Source organism: Panthera tigris, chromosome F2 (genome assembly GCF_018350195.1).
Source record: "Panthera tigris isolate Pti1 chromosome F2, P.tigris_Pti1_mat1.1, whole genome shotgun sequence".
Taxonomy (NCBI): domain Eukaryota; kingdom Metazoa; phylum Chordata; class Mammalia; order Carnivora; family Felidae; genus Panthera; species Panthera tigris.
In genome coordinates, this window is record NC_056676.1 from 21,371,851 (window position 1) to 21,398,740 (window position 26,890).

The following is a 26,890-nucleotide window of genomic DNA, read 5'->3' on the forward strand; positions in this document are numbered from 1 at the left end:
AAAGATACAGTAGCTCTTTAGCTACTTTGGGTTAAAGCTGGTGTTTTTTCCCCCCAATGCAATAAAGTTCATCTAAAAAATGTCATAATAATGGAAGTCTTTAGTGCCCAAACTCATCACTGTTGGAGAAACTGTCTTATCACATAACAAAGGTGACAATTTTTATTTCCCAGCTTTATGCTTTATACACACTGTAGGTTAAGAATAACCTCCGTGAGGACGATCGGGCCATGTCCACTGCCCGCAATGAACTTTCCAGGGAGGGTGGGGATCGGGGAAAGGTGTGGAGGAAAACAGAAGCAACAATCAAAAAGTTTTGCTCATTTCTAGAGATGTGGTAATGTCCTCCTTTAGCTAATCAAGAAGATGCAGACCCTATCGTCTGAGCACACAAAAGTTTGCTAGTCTCCAATTCATGAGCCATCTTAATAAAATATATCTATCGATCATCTACATTCTTTCTGTGGGAAGAAGCATTTGTATAATCATTTTTTTTCAAGTAGTTACATATAATACATTAGTGTTGAAAATGAAAAGGTGAGGTGGTAGGAGGAACTGTTTTATTTTTTGAAATGATTTAAGACACCGCTGTGTTATTTTACCAAGGTCCTCCTAACAGCATTAAAAAAAAAGATGATGGAAAGAACAATTTGGAAAACAAAATCCTATTAACATCCATGCTTTTGGTCTTGACAACATTATCTAAAAAAAAAAAAATCCATTATCTACATATTTATAACCAGTACATCGATAAGGCACCGCGCATGACTTTGTGCACATACTGCCTCTTACTTCACGATCAAGGCATCGCTACCTTTCAATATCATTTACTAAACGATATGTAAAAGAATCATCCATTATTACAAATTTACACCCAAAATTCTCTCTGTACATGATTGTCTCAGTGATGTACATATTACACGTTTAAATTAGACATAGTTTAAACTACTTTGCAATGTGCTAAAATTCAAAGTACTTGCTGTGTCGTGAGGCAAAGGCCTTTAATCGCTTATTGTCTCTTCAATTATTTGCTGTCAAAAAAGTCTGGCCGAGTGAACTGGACGGTGCTTGAGCCATACCTCCATAAAGCTGTTTTTTTTTTTTTTAAAGTCTGTTCATAAATAAGTAGAGATGTACAGGTTACCCTGGGTATGAGACACCAAAAAGGAAACTTTCTTTACAAGAAAAATCCCCTCGCCAGTCTTCAGGGAACACATTTCAGTCTTTGTTGTGCAATCAAGTTTGCTGTATCGGAGAAGCTCTTTAAGTCACATTGAAGATGCGAAAAACGTAAGCGTTTGCAGGTCCTTTCTTCACAGGTTTGAACCATGTAGTTAATGCGGCAAAGCCACATTACACTGTACTAGAACATTCTCATGGCTTATTTTCATTGGCTTCACAGTACTAGAGTCAACAGCTGTTCTGTTCTGAAGAAATAGGTGTGGCCCTTCGTTGACCACAAGGGCAGAGGTGAAGACCGACAGCAGCTGTGTGTCAACGAGTTGCAATCGCGAAGTCGGGTATCCCAGCGCAGACACAGGACACAGGCCTGCTGGGTTTGTTCCTGGTCGCAGGGCAGTTGTGCAGCTTCAAAGTGCTAGGTGGCTGTTACAGGTACTCCAGTTCCAAGGCGTGATGTAGGGCCATGAGGTCCGAGTGGCTGGAGATCCTCCAGAAGGGCATGGCGTGCTGTGAAAGGAGCAGACACATGGTGAGGCCAGACAGCGCTCCCAGCAAGAAGCCTTAAGACCTGCTTTGGAAATTCGCTACGATGCTCCCCCCCTTTTTGCAGTATTGTGCGAACGGCCAGTTAAGATCTTAACATCACGTCTGTTTAAAACAAAAATCCAAACTTAATCCTCCCCTAAGAATACTGGACTGCACTTCAACATATAATCTGGAGTCTGTTTAAGAAAGGGATGGCTATTTCTTAAGTTGATCTACACTGTCATTGACTACGAATTCCAAAACACAGTAGCTGTGCGTGAAACTTTGTCAAAAGCAGTCACCTTTCAAAACATGGATCCAGTGGACTTTTTGATGCTGAAAGTTTAAGTTTTCCTTAAGTTGGTAGTATTTTACGTTTTTCAAAACTTGACTGATGTCAGAAGCAACTTTTTTTTTCTTCATTTATTTCCATTAGGCATTCTTTGCACTGACCTTAAAGTGGCTTTGCCATATGGGAAAATTGTAAACGAACTTTTTTTAGTAGTTGATTTGAAAAAAATCAATCTAAAAATCTAGTTTAAATGAGAATATTTGTAAGACGTCTAGTTTAAATGATGAGACTATTTGTAGAACACCCGAATTAGCCAGAGATGATAAAAAAAAAAAAACAGGAAAACAACCGAGGTTACCTCATCCATCAAGGATGAGAACATGATTATAAACTGCCATTGTACAAAAGCTCTATAGTAAGTACCTACACATCAGCAAAATCTCTTTTAAATAAGAGAAAGATAATCATCATTTTTTAGAGGACAATATTCTATTTAGCCTATAGAAAAACAGCTTTTAAAAAATAGCGCAAAGACTGGAGTATAATTTTCAATTACAGTTCTAAGGAATTAAAAAAAATCAGTATCAATTTGCACGGAAGCAAACAGTGGAATTTAAGTTAATTTTTGCATGTGTGTGGGGGGGTATTATGTGTAGGTAAAATGGAAGCAAATAACTATTTTGATGTAGATCATAGAGATGTTGTATTCTGGGAATGGAAACTATTAAGTTACTTATTAACAAGGCCTTTGTCCCAAATAACCGGCTAAAAGCATGTATCACAGTCCAATGTCAAATGGACTCCATATCTTTGTCATCCTTCAATTAACAATAGTCCAGCATTGAGGACTAGAGATCTCTTTTCAAAGTTTTAGGATCTACTTGGCAATTTTTGACTAGAGCAACAGAGTGTGCTACTTTGCATTCATTTATTCTTTTTTTTGCGTCTGCAGGGATGGTGTAGAAGATGAGCCTGGCAACCTCTATTTTATAAAAGGACTAGGAAGAGGCCAGTTTCCCTTTGCCTGCAGAGATGGGGAAATACTTGGTAAGAGGAGGTCATCGTTAAGATAGGTATAAAAGGATGATCATTCAGAAGAGCACTTTCTAGCTGTGTGTGTGTTCGGCGGCAGAGAATAAAGAATTCCATTGTTAGGATACTGGCTGTAAGTGAGAGAAAGACACAATTGGCTGCGGGAGCCACATGCAGCAGGCCTTACAAGGAGGTTGTCGGTAATAATGACAGCTGTAGGGTCAGGCACTCTCCTCAGCACTTCTCATAGCCTCGCAGATTCAAACGTCTCTCTAACCTCAGGGATAGATAGGTATTACCATCACTATTGCATTGATGACAAAACAGACTTGGAGGAGGAACAGAGAGGTTTAAGTAACAGCTGGCAAGGATCGAACATGCGATTCACACCAGGTCGGCCCTGAATCTGAAGCCCAGATGCTGAAATGCCTCCTAACTGTTCTCTATGGCATTTTAATCCAGCAGTGTAAATTATCAGCCCCACAGTATACAGCTGAACACACACACACACACACACACTCCCTTCCAAGTTCTGAGTGAGCGACACTGAAAAATTTGAGTGACTATGATATACACATCAGATTTGAAAACTGATCAGTTACAACACAGAAAGCTGTCCTTCTTTTTCTCTCATTGGCATAAAAATTCATGTGTACTGTAAAACATTTGTAAAATGTAGAGCTTTCGTTTCATAGAGAAATACAAATCATTTAGAATGCTACTATCCAGATAGCCCCCACAAACATGTTTCTATATTTTATATATGTGCAGACTCCTATTTGAAATTGTGTATATATAAATGTACCGCTCTGCACCCTACTCATTTTACTACTTAATATCAAGTCCATTTTTGACACATCATTTTGAAGGGAAATCCTCCACTACATCAAAAGTTTTCAAGTATTCTTACAGATTTAACCATTTACTTGGCATCTATTGTCATATCCTTGTGTATTTTTCTTACTTTCTTTCTGGTCTTATTTTCTCTAATTTGCCAGAGATCAGGTGCCCCTCCCCAAAGCTGCTTCTCACAAACAAGTGAATAAAGGAAGCTATAGAGTAGTTCTATTGCTGTCACAGAATATGCTTTCAGGATGTAGCAGAAAATGACGAAGGCTCTTCAGATAGCCATCCAGAAGCTTTCAGGACGACTACCTTCGTAAATACATATAAAAGTCCTTCTATAAGAAATGGAATGCTTTTTTTTTCAAAGTAAGTTCAAATTCTTTTACATGTTGATTATCTGAAATTAGATATGTTTCCCCTAGACAACAAAACACATCACAGTACATACTGTAGAATGCAATGCGTGGCAGAGAAATTGAAAAGGGAACTGAAAAAAAATCCAGCTGATTCTCTGGTACATGCTTAAGATATAAATTAGGCATTTAATTCCACAGTAAACAAAGTAAAAAAATGGTCATACGTCTTATCTTTACAGGTGTAGGAGATGATGCCAGTCTAGAGCACATTTACTTTAAACTGTTCTAAACCATTCTTAAAACAAGTTTCAGAAAGGTGAGGTTATTCACAAAGAGCCCTGGATTGGCTTGTTTACTGCCAATGAAATACTAATGGCTTTTTTCTTCCTGTACAGAGTATCAATAAGAACCACATATCAAGTAGCACCCTGAAACAAATTCAAAAGATGGAATATGCCTGCCGTATATTACGGACACAACGCATCACGATGCAGTGACGATGGGGTCATTGATTTGAGTAAAAATGCAAAAGGTTTTACAATGATAACTGGCAACCCTTAGGTGTACCTGAAAGGGAACAGGTGATCTCTGGGACCCCCACACAAGGACTGCAACTCCACCCTCAGGACTAATTCAGAACATGAAGGTAATGATATTTGTTATAATCAGCAGTCCTATTCTCACAAAAATTACAGGGCTTCTACTTTAAGAAATGTGTATTTAACATTAAGTGAGTGATTATAAGACTGAATCTAGGGAGAGGACAGAAACTCAAACTCCTCTTAACAAATAATGAGAATGTTGCAAAATAATATTTTCCCTAACTAGCCACATACTCATGTGAAGATTTTATGAATGTACAAGAGCTTCCCAGCACAAGTGGGTACAAAGACAACCATTTTTTCCCTTCATCAGTAGAAAGCCTGAAACATGTTTCTTCTAAAAAAAAAAAAAAAATTAGGTGCCAGAATGAGGAGACCTGGGTTATATTCTCAACTCTGACATTAGGTATGTGACTTTGAATTATGACATAGTTTTCTGGACTCTGTTTATTAAACCTAGAAGCACTCTTGAGTCATTTCCCCTAAACCTTCATTTTACAGATAAATAAAGTCTATGACTTTAGTATTGTAGCTACAGCAGATGTATAAAATACTATGCATGACCTATGTCCCCCATTGACAAGAATCAGTAGGAAAGAAATAAAAGGCACAGAATTGACAATGAAGAAGTAAAACTATTTGCAGATGACATGATTTTAAAGACTCCACACACAAAAAAGTGTTAGATCTGTTGCAGGATACAAAATTAACATACAAAACCAGTAGTGTTTCTATGCATTAAAAATGAATTATCCATACAAAATAAAATTATTCCATTTACAATAGTATCAAGACCACTAAAATACTTAAAAATTAATTTAATCAAGGAAAATAACTACATTAAAAATGTGTAAGACATTAATGAAAGAACTTGGAAGACATATACAAATGGGAAGGTATCTCATGTTCATGGAAGAATTAATATTGCTTAAATGTCCATGTGATCCAAAACCAACTATACATTCAATGCAAAACCTATCCAGATTCCAATGGCAGTTTTTAGAGAAGTAGAAAAAACAAACCTGAAATTTAAAATCCTAAGAAAAATGGGAAGCATCACACTTCCTGATTTCAAACTATATTATAAAGCTCTTGTAATATAAACAGTATAGTACAGACATAAAAACAGACACATAGATCAATGAAATAGAATCAACAGCCCAGAAATTAACCATGTATATATATGGTCACATAACATTTAACAATGGAGCCAAGAACACTCAAGGAGAAAAGGTAGTCTCTTTAATAATTGGTGCTGGGAAAATTGGCTTCAGACATGTAAGCCAATGAAACTAGCCCCCTATCTTATACCATTCACAACTATTAACTCAAAATGGATTAAAGACTTAAATATAAGACCAGAAACCAGAAAAATCCTAGAAGAAAACAGAAAAAAAGCTCCTTGACATGGACCTTGGCAATGATTATTTTTGGATCCCTAAAGCACAAACAAGTGGATTACATTGGACTAAACTTCTGCACAGCACTAACATGAAAAAAACAATTTAGGGGTGCCTGAGTGGCTCAGTCGGTTAAGCATCTGACTTCAGCTCAGGTCATGGTCTCACGGTTTGTGATTTCAAGCCCTGCATCGGGCTCTGTGCCGACAGCTCAGAGTCTGGAGTCTGCTTCAGATTCTGTGTCACTCTCTCTCTCTGCCCCTCTCTCAAAATTAAATAAACATTTTTAAAAAATTAAAAAAAATGAAAAGTCTAAAGAATGGGAAAAAATATTTGTAAGCCACATATTAGGTAAGGGATTAATATTCAAAATATATAATAAATTCATACAAATCAGTAGCAAACAATAAATAGGTATTTTTCCAAAGAAAATATGCTGGCAGCCAATAGGTATATGAAAAAATGCTCAGTATCACTAATCTGGAAAATCCAAGTCAAAACCACAGTGACATCTCACCTCATGTCTGAGAAGGGCTATCATAAAAAAAGACAAGAGGTAATAAATGCTGGCAAGATTTTGAAGAAAAGAGAACCCTTGTTCACTGTTGGTGGGAATGTAAAACAATAACAAACCCAGAACTACCCTATGATCTGCAATTCCACTTCTGGGTTTCTATCCAAAGGAAACAAAATCATTGGCAAAGAGATATCTGTTTCCTTATGTTCATTAGAGCATTATTCACAATAACTAAGACACAGAAACAACCTAAATATCCATCAATGAATGAGTGGATAAAGAAGTTGTGGTATTCACATACGATGGAATATTAGTCATTAAAAAACAAAACAAAACAGAAAACAGCTTACCATTTGCAACAACATGGATGGACCTTATGCTAAGTAAAATAAGTCAGAGAGAGAAAGATAAATACTGAATGATGTCACTTACATGTACAATCTAAAAAAAAAAAAAAATCCCAAACTCCTAGAAAAAGAGATCAAATTTGTGGTTACCAGACACAAAGAGTAGGGGAATTGGATGAAGGTGATTGAAAGGTATAAAGCTCTGGTTATAAGATCAATAACACTGCTTTATAGTATATTTATTTTTTTGTAGCTATAATGATAGATATTAACTTACCGTGGCAATCACCCTGCAATATATGTAACTCACGTCATTATGCTGTACACCTTCTGAAACTTAAATAGTAATGTCTATCAATTATATCTTAATAAAACAAAAAAGAATCAATGAATAAATTCAGAGAGAAGAAAGCTCAGTTGTAAGCTGGAGAGGGTACGTTGAGCCTGCCCTGAATTTGAAGAATGGGCAGAGCTGGTTAGGTAGATGGGAAAGGGCTCTCAGTCAGGATATAGTCTATGACAAGGCTGATAGGAGGGATGTACAGAAAATTTAGTATGGAGGTGATGAGCTTTGAATGATATGTTCATAATAAAGACTAATGAGGAAGGACATTTTTCCAGGTAGAAACACTTGGAATGTCTAACTAGGAAGGATGGAATAGAGAGGTGTGGCTGGCCAGTAGCAGAGAAAGTATGCAGAAGGCTAGTAGAAATGGAGTGGGTACAATGGACGGGACACAAATGAGGAAACAATTCATGTGTCCTGGTCATGGGCTGGAGGAGGGGAACACCAAACAAATCCGAGTGGGTGAACTGGGTTAGTTCATCAGCTGATATTCAGATGGAATGACACAGAATGACTAAATGGAGATATTCCATCACTTAACTGGAGCCATGGGAATGAAAAGAGCTAACCACAAATATTAACAGAAATGATAGGTGGTGAGTATATTATTAGTTTATTAAGATTAGGCATTATTGAGAATAATGGATTCCAAAGCCGAAATATTGGAAAGTAGTACAAGTTTTTACAGTGTTAGAAACTATTCCCTGAATAATGGGAAAATGACACCTCCTTCCTGCTCCTCTTGTCCATGTGTGCAATTTTCTAAATCCCTTATGCTACCTCTCCTCCTCATCTAGTATTTTGCACTTATTAACATTAAAAGCTGGGTGCATGGACACTCACGTGTAAATTGAATTTTGCTGAATTACTAAGAATGTATTAATAAAATATTTAAAAACATAAAAGCACATAACCTTTAGCTTAGGTATTGTACTTCTAGGAATTTTCCCCAGAGATACACTTGTCCATGCATGAATCACATAAAGAACATTTACTACAGAACTGTTTGTAATAGTAAATATGAAAATCACCTAAATGTTCAGCCTCAGGGAAGTTATTAAAGTATAGCGCAGCCATGTAAAGAAATTAGAGATGCAGAACTGCATACACTGATATGGAATGAATGCCAGGATACATTGTTAAAAAAAGACCATAACTGTGCTTTCATATGCATGTATTATCTCTAGAAGATTGGCATATGGAGGTACAAATACTTCTCAAATTGTAAATAAAAAGATCTTGGAAGATAGATTATTCTAAAAATTCATCACGAAATTTATTGCATGGCATTGCTCTTTTAGTATTTGCATATCTGCTTCTACTCGAGACAGAAGTGAATTCTTTAAGAACAAAGATGAAATCCAATTCAAGATCTGGCATATATAATATGCTCATTAAGCAGTAAATAAAATTAATGGCTTTAGAATAACAAAATTTACTGTACTTGGTGTTAGGAAGTCTCAAATCTGCAAAAAGTGTTACCGTTTTTTAATAAAAGCAGCTCTCATTTTTCTCATATTCTGAATAAACTTAGAATTGAACATTAGTAATCACGTTCTCTACTGCATCTTGGATGTGAGCAAATTTTAGAGTTCATATTTAAAATGGACATTTTTTGAATTTGTCTAGTCCAAGATGGCAATGTAGGAAGACCCTGAATCCACCTCCTCCATGAATATACCAAATATACACTTATTTATGTATTTAGCAATATCTCCTGAAGAACTGAGGGTTGACTGAACAGCTTCTGCAAAACAAAAGACCAGGTAGAGAATGGCAAGAGAAACAGAGTCAGGAACGCCCCGCTTCCAATGCTGTGGATTGCAACAGGGAGGGATAGTACCAAGAAACCATGAACATATTTGTCTCTCCTGGGCCACGAAACAGAGTTGCAGTTTAAAGGGCAACTAGAATATAAAGGATCCAATCCTAGAACTCCACCAGTGAGGGAACTGCTGAAAATCTCTCTAAATTGGAGTGGCTGGCAAGCCCCGCAATTTATGTTCTCTTTCCACCTTGACGGTATGAACCAGGGCAGGGTCTGGGCACCATAGTGGACCCACTACCTCAGTGAGCCCACCAGAGCCCCAGCTGTTCCACTAAGGTGACTCTCATGGTGGTATACCCGTGCTCACTATAGCTCCAGTCATCTTGCCAAGGTGAGACCAGCACAAAGCACCTCAAAACACTCCAGATACATACCACTTTGCTGCAGATCACTTGCCAGGGCACCCTAGCCTATAGGACCCTGAGAAGCCACGGCCCATGCCGGCCTTGGCTCTAGCTGCCCAGGGCACTCTTGCACAAAACACTCTGAGATACACTGGCTTATACCCACTTCAGCTATCCTGCTAGGCTCTGCACAAAGAGCACCAGGACCACCTTGACCTATGCCTACTTAAGCTCTGGTCATCCCACGAGGGCAGCCCCAGCACTGACCCCAAGTCCATGCCGGCCACAGCTCCAGCAGTCCAGCCAAAGTTACCAGACATACACAGTCTATAAGATCATTCCTTCAAATTTAGGAGAAATAGCTGTTTTGCTGAATTCATGTAAACAAACATAGAAAGTCATGCAAAATGAGGAGACAAAGGATTATACTCCAAAAAATGAGCGAGCTAAAACCCCAGAACACAAACTAAATGAAACGGAGGTAAGCAATCTACTTGATAGAGTTCAAAGTAATGGTCCTATAAATGCTTGCTAGCCTTAAGAGTGGATGAATTCAGTAAGAATTTCAACATAAAAAATAAAATATAGCAAAGGACCAATTAAAGTGGGAGAATATAAAACTGAAATGAAAAATATACTAGAGGAAATTGACAGCAGATTACAGGATGCAGAACAGGTCAGTGATTTGGAAGAAAGGGTAATGGAAACCACCCAAGCTGAACAGCAAAAGGAAAAAAAAAAAGTTTACAAAATGAGGATAGGTTAAAAGATCTCTTAGACAACATCAAGCAAACAAATATTTGCATTATAGGGGTCCCAAATAGAGGGGCAGAAAACTTTCCTAATTTGGGAAAGGAAAGAGACACTCAGGTTCAGGAAGTTCAGAGAATTCCCCACAAGATGAACCCAATAAAGTCCATACCATGACATGTAATAATTAATGACAAAATTTAAAGATAAAAATTTTTAAAGCAGCAAGACAGAAGTAATTAGTTACATATAAGGGAAGTCCCCACAAGGTTATCAGCTAATTTTTCAGCACAGACTTTTCAGGCTAGAAGGGAGTGGCATGGTCTTTTCGAAGTGCTGAAAGGAAAAAACCTACAAATATCAGGGAAGATTATCATTCAGAATTGAAGGAGAGAGTTTCCCAAAACAAAAGTTAAAGGAGTTCATCACCACTAAACTGGCATTACAAAAAATGTTAAATTCTTCAAGTGGAAGAGAAAAAACTATACTTAGGAGAAAATTATGAAAGGACAAAACTTCATGAGTAAAAGTAAATATACAGTAAATGTAGAACAATCATTTATAAAGCTACTATGAAGGTTAAAGACAAAAGTAATAAAATCAACTACACCTATAAAGTTAGTTAAGAGAACTCACAAAATAAAAAAATGTAAACTATGACATGTGCATAAAACATGTAAGTAAAAATGAAGTTCTTTTAGAATGTATTTGTCTTTAAGTGACCATCAACTTAACACGGGCTGCGATATATTTAGGATATCATATATGAACCTCATGGTGACTACAAACCAAAAACCATTAACAGATACATAAGAAACAAAGAGAGGGGACCAAGTATAACACAAAGGAAGAGAGCAAGAGAAGAACACAAAAACAACCAGCAACCAGTTAACAAAATAGCAATAAGTACATCCTATTAATAAGTACCTTAAATGGTCTAAATTCTCCAGTCAAAAGACATAAGGGTGATGAAATGGATACAAAAACAAGACCCATCTATATGCTGCCTATAAGACACTCAATTCAGACCTAAAGGCACATACGACTGAAAGTAAAAGGGATGTAAAAGATATTCCATGCAAATGGAAATAAACAAAAAAGCTGGGGTATCAATGCTTATATCAGACAAAAATAGACTTGAAACAAAGACTGTAATAAGAGACAAAGAAGGGTACTGCATGATAAAGAGATCAATCCAACCAGAGGATATAATAACTGTAAATATTTATGCACTCAACACTAGAGCACTTAAATACACAATACAACTATTAATGGAAACAAAAGGGAAAAAATGACAGTAATACAATAATAAGAGAGGACTTTAACAGCCACCCCCTTACATCAATGGATAGATCAATCAGACAGAAAATCAACAAGGAACAGTGGCTTTGAATGACACATTAGACACGATGGGTTTGGCAGATATATACAGAACATTCCATCCCAAAACAATAGCATACACATTCTTTTCAAGTGCACTTGGAATGTTCTTGAGGACAGATCACAAGCTGGGCCACAAAACAAATCTTAAAAATTTAAGAAGACTGAAATCATTTCAAATATTTTTTCAGACCCAAACAGTATGACAGTAGAATTCAATTATAAGAAAAAACCGGAAAAAAACCCACAAAGATGTTGAGGCTAATGGCTCAACAAAGAAATTAAAGAGAAAGCAAAAAATACAAAGAGACAAGTGAAAATAAAAACACAAAGGTCCAAAATCTTTAGGACACAGTGAAAGCAGTTCCAAGAGGGAAATTTACAGTGATTCAGGCCTACTTCAAGAAACAGGGAAAATCTCAAATAAATAATCTAACCTTATACTTAAGAAAAAAGCCCAAAGTTACTAGAAGGAAGGAAATAATAAAGTTCAAAGTGTAAATAAATAAAATAGAGATTTAAAAATAACAGAAAATACCAATGAAACCAAGATCTGGATCATGGAAAAGATAAACAAAATTAGGGTGACTGGGTGGCTCAGTTGGTTAAGTGTCCAACTCTTGATTTCAGCTCAGGTCATGGTCTCAGTTTGTAAGTTCAAGTCCCAAGTCAGTATCTGTGCTGATAGTGCAGAGCCTGCTTGGGATTCTCTCTCTCTCTCTCTCTCTCTCTCTCTCTCTCTCTCTGGCCCTTTCCCCACTTGTGCTCTCTCACACTCAAAACATTTAAAAAAAGATAAAATTGATAAATCTTTTGCCAGACTCATGAAAAAAAAAAAAAGACCCCAATAAATAAAATCAGAAATAAAAGGAGAGAAATAACAACCTACACCGTAACTACAAAATATTATTAAAGACTATGAAAAATTATATGCCAACAAATTGGACAACTTAGAAGTAATGGATGGATTCCTAGAAACATATAATCTTCCAAACATAATCAGGAAGAAATAGAAAATCTGAACAAACCAATTACTAGTAATGAAATTAAATCAGTAACCAAAAATTTCCAACAAACCAAAAATGTCCAGGACCAGATGGTGAATTCTGTTAAACATTTATTGTTCCAATTTTAGTTTATGTGCTGCTGAAGTAAGTAGCCCATCAAATATTTAAAGAAGAGTTAATATCTATTCTCTGAAAGTATTCCCAACAATAGAAAAGGAAGAAAAGCTTCCAAATACAATCTAGGGGATCAGCATTACCCTGATACCAAAACCAAAAACACTACTTAAAAAAAAATTACAGGCAAATATCCCTGGTGAACATAAATGCAAAAGTCCTCAACAAAAATTAGCAAATCACATTCAACAATATATTAAAAGGATCTTTCCACCACAATCAAGTATGATTTATTCTGTTCAACATCTGGAAATATATCAAAGTGATACACCACATTAACAAAATCAAGGATAAAAATGATCTCAATTTGCAATCTCAATAGATGCAGAAAATAAATTTGACAAAATTTAACATATGTTTGTGATAAAAACTCTCAACAAAGTAGGTTCTAAGGAACGTACCTCAACATAACAAAGACCATATATGATATAAACCCACAGCAAACATCACACTCAATGGTGAAAGACTGGGAACTTTTCCTCTAAGATCAAGAACAAGACAAGAATTTCTACTCTTACACTTTTATTTGATGTAGAATAATTAGAAATGAAAGATAATAGCATAAAATAGAAGTCCTAGCTGTAGCAATGAGACAAGAAAAAGAAAAGCCATCCAAATTGGGAAGAAAGAAGTAAACTGTCACTATTTGCAGATGACATGATACTATACATAGAAAACCCTAAAGACCCATGCAAAAACTATTAGAAGTAATAATGAAGCAGCAAAATGAAATTAAGAAAACAATTCCATTTACAACTGTACCAAAAAGGATAAAATACCTAAGAATAAACTTAAGGAGATGAATGAACTATACTCTGAATAAAACACTGATGGAAAAAAATTTAGGATGACACAAATAAATGAGAAGACATTCCATACTCATGGATTCAAAGAATTAATATTGTTAAAATTCCCATACTATCCAAAGCAATCTACAGATTCGATTGCAATCAATACTGAAATACCAATAGCATTTTTCACAGAACTAGAACAGATAATTCGAAACTTTGTATGGAACCACAAAAGACCCTAAACGGCCAAAGCAATCCTGAGAAAGAACAAAGCTGGAGATATCACAGTCTTAGATATTAAGGTACACTATAAAGCTATAGTAATCAAAATAGTATGGTACTGGCACAAAAACAAACACACAGATAAAGAGAACAAAACAGCCCAGAAGTAAACCCATACGCATATGGTCCATTAATCTACAACAATGGAGTCAAGAATATACAGTAGGGAAAAGGCTGTCTCTTCGATAAATGTTGCTGGGCAGATTGGACAGTTATATGCAAAAGAAAAGAACTAGACCACTTTCTTATACCATACACAAAAATAAACTCAAAATGGATGCAAGACTTGAATGTGCGACCTGAAACCATCACAGTCCTAGAAGAAAACATAGGCAGTAAGTAATCTCTTTGACATGAGCCTTAGCAACATTTTACTAGATGAGGTCTCCTCAGGCAAGGAAAAACAAAAGCAAAACTATGGGGATCACATTAAAATAAAAAGCTTTTTGCACAGCAAAGGGAACCATCAACAAAATGAAAAGGGAACCAACTGAATGGGAGAAGGTATTTGCAAATGATATATCTGATAAGGGGTTAATATCTAAAATGTATTAAAAACTTATGTAAGCCAACACCAGTAAAACAAATAATCTGATTAAAAATGGGCAGGGGACCTGAATATACATTTTTCCAAAGAAGATATACAGATGAAAGAGAGACATACGAAAAGATGCTCAGCACATCACTAATCATCAGGAAAATGCAAATCAAAACCTCAATGATCACCTTATACCTACTGGTGTAAGGCTAACATCAAAAAGACAAAAAATAAGCAAGTGCTGATGAGAATGTGAAGAAAAAGAAACCCTCACATGCACTGTTGGTGGGAATGTAAATTGGTACAACCACTGTGGAAAGCAGTATGGAGTTTCCTCCAAAAATTAAAAATAGAAATACTGCATCCAGTAATTCCACTAAGAATTGCATTTACCCAAAGAAAATGAAAACACTAATTCAAAAAGGTGTATGCATCACTACATTTATTGCAGCATTATTACAATAACCAGGATACGGAAGAAAGCTGTGTCCCCTGATAGATGAATGGATAAAAAAAGATGTGGTATATATACGAAGGAATATTACTCAGCCATAAAAAAATGAGATCTTGCCATTTGTGGCAACATGGATGGACCCAGAGGGTATTCTGCGAAGTGAAATAAGCCGGAGAAAGACAAATGCCATATGATTTCACTTAGACGTGGAATCTAAAAACCAACATAAAACAAAGAAACAAAAAGCTGAAGCAGCCCCACAAATTCAGAGAACATACTGGTGGCTGCCAGAGGGAACAAGGGTGGGGGAATGGGCAAAACGGATGAAGCAGAGTATGGAATGAGCAAGTCGTGGTGATCAAAGGTACAGCATAGGGAATCTAATCAATGGTATCGTGATAGTGTTGCATGGTGACAGATGGCAGCTACACTCGTAAGAAGCACAGAATAAATAATGTATACAGTTATGGAATCACTGTGTTGTACATCCGAACCTAACGTAACACTGCGTGTCAGCTACACTTAAAAAATCTAAACAAACAAATAAATTAAATGGACATTTATTGATGAAGCCTTTGCCATTACGCAATAATGGATGCTTGCCATTTTCTCTCTGGTGTTCACACGTGATTAATTTTAAGTAGTTCTCGGAAAAGTAAGCAAAGCGAGTTTAGTTGTAGAGTTATAAAACAACGCCACTTTTACTCTAGGAATGAAGATTGCTGTCGGTATGCAGAAGACCGTTACATTTGATTTTTTTTTTTCATTCATACATATGCCTACTATTGTATACTGTATTAGGGAAACATAGATTTCTATGGTACAGAAAGAAAGCCTGGCAGATTTTGACAACAAAAGACACGTCAGAAAAAGGGATCCAGAGGTAGATGGCTTCTCACATTCTCTGAAGCCTTTCTAGGAACAAAGAGATCCTGGCAGAAAACTCTTGTAAGCGATCTTTTTGGAATACAGTTGTTCCTTTAAGTAAACAAAGGTATTTTTAACTTATTCTCTTTGAGGGGGTGTGTTCTCAGGATATGAATTATAGAATTAGATGAAATTACTGAGGAAAGCCCTGGGACTATATTGGCAAAGAGAACAAAGGTGACAGAACAGACTTGAGACTTCAATTGACCATCAGGAAACCGGCAACGGGCAGAATACTTAACTGGTTTCATTTCTGAGCTTGAAAAAAGGAACTACCTCAAGCAAAAGAACATTATTTAGAGAGATGTATTGGATTTTTAAAAGGACTTAGAAAACTAAGAGAGACAAGCTAAATGGTCAGAATTGATTTAGAAGAACTGCAAAATGGTTTGATTTTGCAAACATTTTATGACTAAAACTCACAGAGCTTCATTATTTTATTTAATAATCTAGAATGCTCACAAACTATATCAGAATTGATTTTTTCTTAAAATTTTAAGAAAACCTGGGAGAAAGAGAACATGGTTCTATCTGCCTCCTGAAAGGAAAAAAAAAAAGCAAACATGGCATACTTTATTCTAATAATTTAAAAAATAAGCATGAAAATTCTTTTTTTTGTGAATCAAATCATATTTAAGATATGTAAATAAAGTTTTTAATCTAAAGGGACTTTGGGCCACATCTCACGGTCCTAGTTTGGCTACTCCCAAGTTCTGTGATCTTGGCCAGATTATTTACTTTCCTGAACCTTGGTTTTCTCATATATAAACTGGGTCTAAGGACTCCTTCCTCACAGAATGATGGTGAGGATTTAATGAGATAATGGATAGGAAGTGCCTGAGAGTGAGTCTGGGACATAATAAGGGCTTTATAATTGATAGTAATTCTTTTACCATTATGATTATTAATCTTTCTACAGCATGGATAACCATCTTATTTCTTTTTAATTTTTTTTAATGTTTGTTTATTTTTGAGAGAGAGAGACTGAGTGCAAGCAAGGGAGGGGCAGAGAGAGAGGGAGACACAGAATCCAAGCTGTCATCACAGAGCCAGACGTGGGGCTCGAACTCATAAACCGTGAGATCATGACCTGAGCCGAAGCTGGACGCTCAACCGACTGAGCCACCCAGGCACCCCACAAAGTACTACTATTTAAATACTAGTTAAACGAATAAGGTTAGACAGAATATAAGACAGGAATAGTCAAATTTGTCACTGAGGAGGACTGATGACATCTGAATTTTATGCAAGGTTATCAGGAATCTGAACCTTCTGAAAAATCCATGCCTTGTACATATACACATAAACAGTCTTGTAACTCATGGTCATGGTTTTGTTAGAATTCCCACACTGGCGGGTCTCAAGGTGCCAAGAGTTTGTTCACAACAGATAGTACTGGACCCTTACCACATTACACTCATCCCACAAAATCAAAACAGAAAACTGAAGCTAAGAATATTCATTCACAGTCAAAAAATTCAAAGAGCCTGTTCTTCACGGGCAGCTGCCTAATTCTTTTCGGCACAGGTGTGTTTGTCCCAAGTAAAAAGAACAACAGGTTCAAAGATAAACAGTGGAAACAGTTTTAACTGTTCTGCAGAGAGAACAAATACTCTTAGCCCTATTACTGTAATACTTCCAGTTGTAACATTAAACCAAGAATTCCTTTACTTTTTCCACGTTATGCTCACCCGTGATGAACATCTAAGAAACATGCTACTCTAAAAGGTTTAGCAAGGGACTCACCCCAAGAAGCCTTGCTAGGACCCACGGGATTCCACGGTGCTCTAAGTCACCACTTTTTACAAGCATCTTTCGGTCTACCACAAGCTAGCAAGCCATGTTTTGGCAACCTTCTCTTAAAATTAAAACTTTTTGGTGACTGGTAGAGGAAGAAGGACCAGCCTTGGTGGGGGTGCGGGGTGCAGATTCACATCTTTGGCCCTGGGCCGCGGGGCCATGAAACGCTGCTCTCCACTTTGACACTCCTGACTATCCCACTAGCCACGAGGAGGTCCTGTCTAGGAACGGCGTGGGGATTCCAGAGGCTTTGCTAAAAAGACCTAAAGTCTGGATTCCCATCAAACCTCTTTTAACTCTCCAGGGTTGAGTTTGGGGTATTCTAATTTAGTCTGGGAAAAATTTCCTTTTATGAAAACAGCCTGAAGGGCCGACAGATGTATGTAACCATCATGGTGGTTGCCCACCGGTGAACCTGGGATGTCAGAACGAGCCGTTACATTGCACGTGCAGCTCGGCAAACCTCTATTGGATCTGAATTGTGTGTGGGTTTCCATCCGCACCAATCCCACTCAGGGGGTGCGTAATCCTGGGCACACAACTGTGTATCAATGGGTATAACTGAAATAAGCCATCATTTACAGAATTCGGGTCACTTTCTACGGTTTTGTTAGAATTCAGAGGCACTGAAGGTGAATTAAATCATCTTCAGACTCTATAAGAAGGCTGGCCATGTGTCATGCTGAATGCTGCGTCTATATGCTGGTGACTTTCTGCATCGCTTCCACTGCATACTGGAATACTTCAGAAGAGATGAATTGTTGCATCCGTTGTGGAATTATATAGTGATGTCTATCAGTGAGTGTGTGGGGGAAAGGAAGGGGAAACAGTTGCATTGGTTAACCTCATAAAATACTTAATTAAATATATTCTTCAATTTAAATCTCTTCAATTAAAAAAAAAATATTTACAGACTATGCGTCAAGATGTAGAGAGTTGTAAAAAAAGTTTTGAAAACAAATTCTCAAGCAACAGGCTAAGCAGAATAAGTTCCCTACCTCTTGAGCTCACATTTTACTGCTGCAACAGGCATATCCATAACTACTTAATAACAATGCTACCTTCTGTTGCACACTTTATACGTATCAGGCTGTCTTATGGCTTTCACGTCTTAACTAAATCTAATCCTTAAAACAGCCAAAGGAGCTAGATGCTGTTATGATTGCCATTTATAGAAAAGGAAAGAAAAAGAGGAGGGGTACATAATTCTCAAAGTCAGAAAACTGGTAAGCAGTGGAGCTGTAACTCAAAGGCAGGCTGTCTGCTCTAGAATCCAAGCTATTTACAACAGCTTTTCCAATTAAAGTGTGAGTGAGAACCACTACAATTAAGCTCTTACAAACAAGGGTAATAGAAATGGTGGTACACGAACTGGATTTTGAAAAATGATTAAGACAGCAATAGTAGGGCACTGGGGAAAAGATCATTCCAAGCAGAGGCAAAAGCCCGGAGGAAGAGCTAGGCATGGCTGAAGGGGCCGCAATGTCAAGTGCTGGGGTGAGGAAGATTGCACGGGTGGGCTGTACTAGACTCAAGACCCTGAGTGGTCCCTGAGTGAAGAAATGTGGTCCCCTCTTCCTCCGCTCTCTTTGAAATGCAATGAAAGACATTAACGAGAAAGCTTTTGCTAAGGGAAACGGCAGAATTACACTTGCAGGGATGCAGAAGAATAGAAAGACGTATGATGGACAAACTGGGAGTCGAGGGACCCAGAGTTGGACCCACCCCTCTCCTCTTCTGCAAGTGTCCCAACGGAGGGGAGGTGCTCACCTTGTGATAAAAGGAAGACACTGTACTCTAGGACAGCAAATGGTTTGGCAAGCCAGCTCCGACTAACTGGTAGAGACTTTCTGAAGTAATATCTGGAAGGTTCTTAGGCTGGATCCAGGCTCAGGCAGATTTTAATCACTTGGCAATGTCTGCCACCACGGCCAAATGGGATATGCTCACATGGACACCACAAGTGTTTCATCTCGGGTGACGGCTACAGCACTAAACCTTCCTTTCTGCTTAAAAGTCTATGTTCTATGAAGACCAACCATCCATGACCTTTGAGTTTGTACAGGGCACTCTTCAAAAAGATCATATTTATTTAATTCGACTGTCCTTTTTCACTGCTTACAGTTCTGAACACATTTGTAATTTGTTTCAGAGACACTGAACGTGTTTAAGTGATCCAGGAATGAGCAGTTTGAGGACTAAAAAATTAAATGGTGTAAAAACCCCATCGATGAACACTCACCTTTTTTGCCCCTTGTTCTTCTTCCACACCGTCTCCTATAACAACGTACACCACTTTTCTTCCAAACCTTTGAATTATCCTCTCAAAACAGCTTTCCTTGCCTGATGAACAAAAATAGATTATAAAAAATGGAAAGTTGGGGTAACTCAGCACGATAGTGCTTGAACTTTTTACACAAAACCTTCCTTTATGCTCCTGATTCCACTCTATCCTACTTGCACAAACTGGAAAAGAGTGCTTTTGGATGCCATTTGGGTAGAATGGGGAACAGCACAGTAAACCAGAAACCGTAAATTATCCATGTGGTGTTCTGTCCTTTGGAAATGGTCAATTTTTGATATTTTTTTTCTTAAGAACTCATTTATTAAAAAGTAGGATCTAGTCGATCACGGTATAATATTTGGGAGAAAATACGGTTTTACAGCGGTACTTTTTTTCCTACGAGCCAAGACTTGACAAAGGCATTTGATTCTGGCAACATATTCGAACTGGATTTCAAAAATGTTTCATGATATACCAAACTCTGAAAATAATGTCTGATCCAACGTCTATTGAGAAGGATGAAAAAAAAAGAAAAAAAAAAAACCCAAGAAAACAACAACAACAAAAAACAACTACCACCCTGAGACTGGTTTTGTTATAGTAAGAGAAATCAAACAGTGGAATTCATTTGTTCCTTCATTTTCAAGTTGGGATTCCCAACTCCATCCTCCCCTCGCCAAGCCTAATGTGTTTACTTGAAATATTCTGGTAAAACTGTTTCTGAAACAAATGTCAGGTAATTTGGGGCACTACGGAGATCATGCCCACCCTACCCAGGCATCTAATGTCCAGTAAAGCACTTTCCTGGAAGAAAAGCGGGATAAAGGTAACAGAATACCTTTATCTATCTATTATCTTTCCCATGTCAAGACTTCATTTGGGCTCTCTGAAGGCACATCCTTGCAGTTAATGCAGCCATTGTTGCTGCTTAGAGAAGAAACTGGTGTTCCAAGTCCCAGGCTGCCAATAAGGTCATTTTCATGGACAATGGGACAGTTTATAGTTTTCAAATGTAAATGGCTGAGCAGGCCCACATCTCTTTCAAATAAGGATCAGATATACTCACGAACAAATTGCTTGTTTGCTTAAACAAATGTCTGCTTTATATTTGTATTTTGCACTAAAATCTCTGGTTTGCATCTGACAGAACGAAATCGGGCCAGCTTTATTCAAAGGATGTAATTTCAATGCTTCTTTGGTTGCCCACTAAACTGTGAAATATTAAATCACTTTGAGAAACAAATACAAAGTGTAGCTTTCACTGCAAAAATATACAACCCAAAACTTAGATGTCATGAAACTTTTTTCCTCCTTAGAGGGAAATGTTTATGTGTTTTTGCCAAGTTTCCTTTTCATGGGAAAAGGAAGGTAATTAAACTCAATGTTATTTCAAGGTAAAGCTGTATCGGACAAAAAAATTTCTCGCCTGTACCCTGTCTCCTCTAGGCTTCGCTGTGAATTCTGGGTCATATAGACGTCTTCCATAATAAAGACTAAGAAACTGAAGCTGACTTTTAGAAGTTAACTGGAGCTCCTACATGGAGTTTCTTATTTTGATGAATCCATTTTGTCTGAAAGAACGTCACAGCTCTGCTAAAATGAGATACCAGTCCTCTCCTCCAATGACTGTCATTTGCCTACAAGGAAAACTCCTGGGTTTTCTGCATTGACTCCCAAATTGTATCTCTTTTGATGGCAAAATTAGCAAAACTACAAGTTTCAATCTCTACTTTGCTTGTTAAAAATACCCCAGAAAAGCAATTCTACCTCTAAGGTTGAGGTAATTTCTGCCACCACTTTTTAATTCTAATTTTTTATTTTGTATTGATAAAAATTAAAGTTCAAGATCACAAACAAAACGCCCATTTAAAAATACTTAATATGTACTTGCTATTATAATTTTCTGTCATCCTAATATTTTCAAATTATTTAAATTATTTGGGAATGGAGTTCAATGTGCATGACAGGTAATAAACTACTTGTTCTTTCCTTGTGGGAAGTAGTTAAGTACTATCCCTTCTGTTCTATAGGCTTCTTTGGAAATCGTTCTTTCCTGTGCTGGTAAACGTTTACCATGGACCACTGTTTACAAAACACGGTATGATTCCTCTTTATTGTTATGGAGAGCATAAACACCTGACTTAATGTAAACTGTTATTTTTATGGACATGCAAACAATCAAACATTTTGGTTACACTGGGCTACGACGAGGAATTCTATTTGGTACATTCCTTTTTCTTTGTAAGTATTTTCTAGCAGGAGGCATCAGTCATTCTCCACCTCCAGCTATTTCCATTTGACAAGGCTATCTGAATATCCCACGGGCTCTTCATACTCAACATGGATAAGATCAAACTCTTATCTTTACTATCAAACCTGATTTCCCCCTATCAGTTAACAGTGTCATTACTGACCCGGGTGTTTAAAAGGAACCTCTGTGTCAGCCTTCTTCAGAATAAACAACTGTTTATTATTCATTTTGTTCGACAAGCATTTATTGAGTACCTACTATGTGCTGGGCACCATAGCTACAATGGTGAGCAACAGGTTCAGTTATCAAGGTACTACACTCTTATAGGAAAGATCCGACTATGAACAATTATAAAAGTAATTCTTTAACAATAATTTAGTAAATGCTAGTAAGGAAAAGTACAGGAAGTATAAAAGTGTAGTCAGATGGAAAATGAGATTCCATTTTTACTCTTTTTTCTTTAGATAGAGTTGAGCAGCCACAAAAACTTTCTTCTCACCTACTAGGATCCTCATCTTCCATCCCAGAACTCACTAAAATAACATCTCATTAGGGTGGTAAACGAGGCCACCTAGGACTAGACCTAAGTCTACGTTTCCAGAATCAGCTTCCCAGGACCCAGGACTACTGGAGAAGTCTCTCAGCAGGGAACACACTTCAACGTCTCTATTTTCTCTCACTAGCACATCTGCCTACAAAACTCTTAGTTAGCCTTCTATATCCAGCTCAAATGCCATTTCTTCCTTTTAATTTTCACGGACACTTGCCCTCTTCCTCCTCTTGGGTGGGAGTAAATGTTTCTTCATTCAAGTGGAAATTCAGGCATTTAGTGGTTGAACTCCATAGGGTATGGAAAGGAGTCTGGACCCTGGAATCAGACCTAGTCTGACTCTTGTCTTTACTGGCTATCAACTTGGACAATTAAGTCTCTGAGATTTAGTTTCCTCATTTGTAAAATGGAAAGGTTGCAAAGATTGATTTTAATATGGAAAATGCTTAGAACAGCTCTGGGCATCTACTAAATATGTGATAAAGGCTCATTTACATACCGCTTTGTCCTATTACAGTTATTTAGATGTCTGCTTCCCCTGCTAGATGGTGAATTCTGTAAGAACAGGAGTCATGTCTTCTTTTTATCTCACTTTTATTCTGCTTTGGTTTCTATTCTCATGAAATTTCACATTACTCTTCTTTCCCAATTATGATTCCTTCTTTCAAGAACTTAATTTTTTTTTCAGTATCCCCATAACAAAAATGGGAGCCCAACTGTTTATACATGTTGAATTAAAATAAAGCAAAAAAAAAAAAAATAGTTCCAGTGATAACAGTTTAAAGAAAGATATTATTAGAGTTGTTTCATTTCTACTTTGTGTATCTCTATACTACTGTTTGTTTTAGCATATTAGATATTTTTGTTGATGTCAGCTAAAAAGAAAAATAAGATAATAATCTAGAATTGATGCTAAATTGACTATAGATAAAAGGCGTAGGTTTTTTTAAATGCTTATTTTTGAGAGAGACAGAAAAAGAGAGAGCATGAGTGGGGGAGGGGCAGAGAGAGACAGAGACACAGAATGCAAAACAAGCTCCAGGCTCTGAGCGGTCAGCACAGAGCCGGACACGGGGCTCGAACTCATGAACCACAAGATCATGGCCTGAGCCAAAGTCAGATGCCTAACACTGAGCCACCCAGGTGTAAAAGGCATAGGTCTTAATGTTAGTCAGTAAAGTAAAATGTCTTGAATGAAGCTGCATGAGTTATGATTTTTATTTCTCTTGATATCTAATGGCAGTTCTGACATAATAAAATTAAATTCTTCTGGTTTTTTGACACCTAGTACTATGAAAAAGTCTCAAATATTGCCTTTCAGTTTTGCTAGCCTGAAGGAGAAGAGTTGATTGTAAAACAAAACAAAAGCAGCTCACCTATTTTTGTTGCACTGTAAATATTTTCTATTGGAAATACAATTCCTAATCCATATAGCAGGACTTTCGCCAATGCTGGGATAAGCTGAGTAGTTGTTACTAAAATATTCACACAATTCGTCCTATGAGAACAGAAAGTAAAAAAAAAAAAGAAAAAAAAAAGAAAAAAAAAGAAAGGAAGAAAAAAAAAGACTGTTGAAAATGAATTTCCAAAATGGACAAACACGAGCAAAGGCTGTTTTCCAGCAAAAGCACCACGGGGTGACTTGGGGACAGCAGCCTACCGGGAGTGAATGAGCGTGAGTGCTTTCAGGGCCAGTGTCAACCAGGAGTCCGTCAGGGCTTCAATCTCAGCCCTCAGCTGCAGCCAGGCTTCCCTCTTGGTGGGACCAAGCAGACCTGTGGATTTAAAAGCACACGAATTCCCTCCTTACCAAAGTTCCTATTCAGCGTTATAAATAATCAACGTTTAATACTACTCCTAATATCTTCTTGAGGCTTTGTAGTATGTGAAGTAATTTTTCACACATGAGCCTCCATTGGTTCCCTACTTGTTTAGCACTGTAGGGAACACCTACTGATTTTGCATTTCTAGCTTGCATTGCCCTGGTTATAGAAGTCATCTCTTTTTGAGGAGTCTGCTCACACCATTCCTCTAACCATGGAGTTTGGGCAGAGCCAACCCCCCTCTGGCTCCCAGGGTAGGTGTATGACCGTGGCTTGGCCAGTGCAAGTGAGTCTGGGAACCTTTGCCGAATCTATTGGGAAAGATCTATTTCTACCCAACAGAGGTGCTAAGCTCATAGAATAGAAACGTGGATCTATCACTGGTCACCTATGCCACCTTTTGGGAGGGACTGACCTAGAATAACTCTTAAGGAAAGAACAGGCAAGAGATTCCGGATGTCGTCTTTAGAGCATGTAGATTTAGCCATGCTGCAAAACACCACCACCCCTAAACTTTTAATTAAGTCAACATATTCCCTTGTATGCTAATGTCATTCTGAAGCACAATCAAAAGATGAGAACTAACACAAACATCTACCCCATTGAAGGATAATATTCCTGTCACTAAATCACAGCACGATAATCACCCGGTTAGATGAAACTGCTCCAAAAAAGCTATTACATCCCAAAAAGTGTGATGTGAAAGTGAGTCGTACTTTGAGAATTTTAGCCAGACTACCTTAATAATCCAGTAAGATATTGGTGATAGCTACTTGCCTCCAACATTATTTTTGTAGGTATTGTAGATCTCTTTTACTCGTCTGTAGCGGAAAGCCAACTTTCTCATCCAGTCTACACCACCCCGCACACCAGTTGCCAAGCACAAGTTAGCACTGGTTGCTGCAGCAGGAAAGCCATCTGTTCCAAAGTTATATGTGCTATTTAGATGCAAGAAAAGCCCAAAGTTAACCAGACAGAAAGTTCATCTTAATTAGCCTAGCAATTAAACTGTAAAATGGAGAAAATCACTTCACATTTCAACATGCTCACCTCAGGTCTTGCCCGTTATCATCTGAAGACACATCATCTATATGAACTTGGTCACATTCCTAAAATGCAATTAAAAATGATACGTGTTCATTTTCGAGAAGCACCTTTTTTTTTTTTTTTTTGAAAAACCACACACAGCTGTTTAAAAAGACCCCACAACTTTAATTGGTCCGTCTCTCAACAATGTCAATCAGTAGGTGTCAGTCTTGTGAAAAGCTGATATTTTTACCTACTCCAGGCCCTCTCTTGACATAAAAAAATGAGCAATGCCATTAAGGACTACTGTTATTCAGCTTCAGAAAATATATTCTTGTGTTTAGAAAGGAAAGGGATTGAAAACAATTAGCATGTGTGTTCCATAAACCTCCGGTACCTGAAGACATCATGCTGCTCAAAGCTGATTCAGTCAGTGCCTGAGCATAACTGAAACCAGACATGTCGGTAAATGTAACATGCTAGAAAAATTAAACCTGATGCTAACTGCCAATGAAATTATGACCTCTGATTGCTGTTGAGCCACACACCAACAGAGCCTGAGGCCAGTGCACTGAGGAGCCCAGACGAAAAAATCTGGTACTGGTTTACCATTGATTTGAGAGATGTGAGTTTTATTCTGTGTGTGTGTGTGTGTGTATGTGTGTGTGTGTATGTGTGTGTGCATGTGTGTGTGCGTAGGAGGAAGAAAGCATGGGAGACTTAAAAACCCAAATAAAAACAATCAAACCATGTGGTAGTTTGCACTTTTTTTTTTACTGTTTTATTATTATATAAGTGTTGGATTTATTAATTTATTATAGAATAATGTTATTTGAACAGACCTGATGTTTAAAGCCCAAACCGCGTGTAAACTGTTTAGAATAGGAGGCTGTGATTTTGAGCTAAAAGCTCCACTAGACTGAGTTGATGTTCATGCACCTGTCTGCATCCACGAACCCCTACATCTTATGGCTACATCCCCAGTCCCTAGCACAGTCGAGTGAAAAGCAGACACTCAATAAACATTTGTTGCCAAAGGAAGGCGTACGAATTTGGAGGCCGACGAGGTCTCCCCTCCAGAAACAAGTCACCCACAGTGGGCAATGCTTTAATATTTCAGTTACGATTCTTTGCAGTCAGGCTCCAAATACCCCAGAGGTCTTTATTATACTTCTTGTCATTAAAAGTATTAGTTTAAAAATATTATTAAAAGATCTCCAGGCATGTACCCTGTAT

General features: G+C 37.5%; 1 protein-coding gene across 1 annotated transcript in view; it reads right to left on the reverse strand.

Moving 5' to 3' along the window:
- Positions 1 to 500: 500 nt before the first annotated feature.
- Positions 501 to 26,890, reverse strand: part of EYA1 (EYA transcriptional coactivator and phosphatase 1) — a 169,644-nt gene continuing 143,254 nt past the window's right edge. The window contains exons 13-18 of the mRNA XM_007084782.3: positions 25,679 to 25,737; positions 25,406 to 25,566; positions 24,466 to 24,580; positions 24,182 to 24,303; positions 19,963 to 20,063; positions 501 to 1,689 (exon numbers count right to left, since the gene is read on the reverse strand). Of these exons, the coding sequence (XP_007084844.1) occupies positions 1,609 to 1,689; positions 19,963 to 20,063; positions 24,182 to 24,303; positions 24,466 to 24,580; positions 25,406 to 25,566; positions 25,679 to 25,737 (639 nt within the window). The 3' untranslated portion in view covers positions 501 to 1,608. The remainder of the gene's footprint in view (positions 1,690 to 19,962; positions 20,064 to 24,181; positions 24,304 to 24,465; positions 24,581 to 25,405; positions 25,567 to 25,678; positions 25,738 to 26,890) is intronic.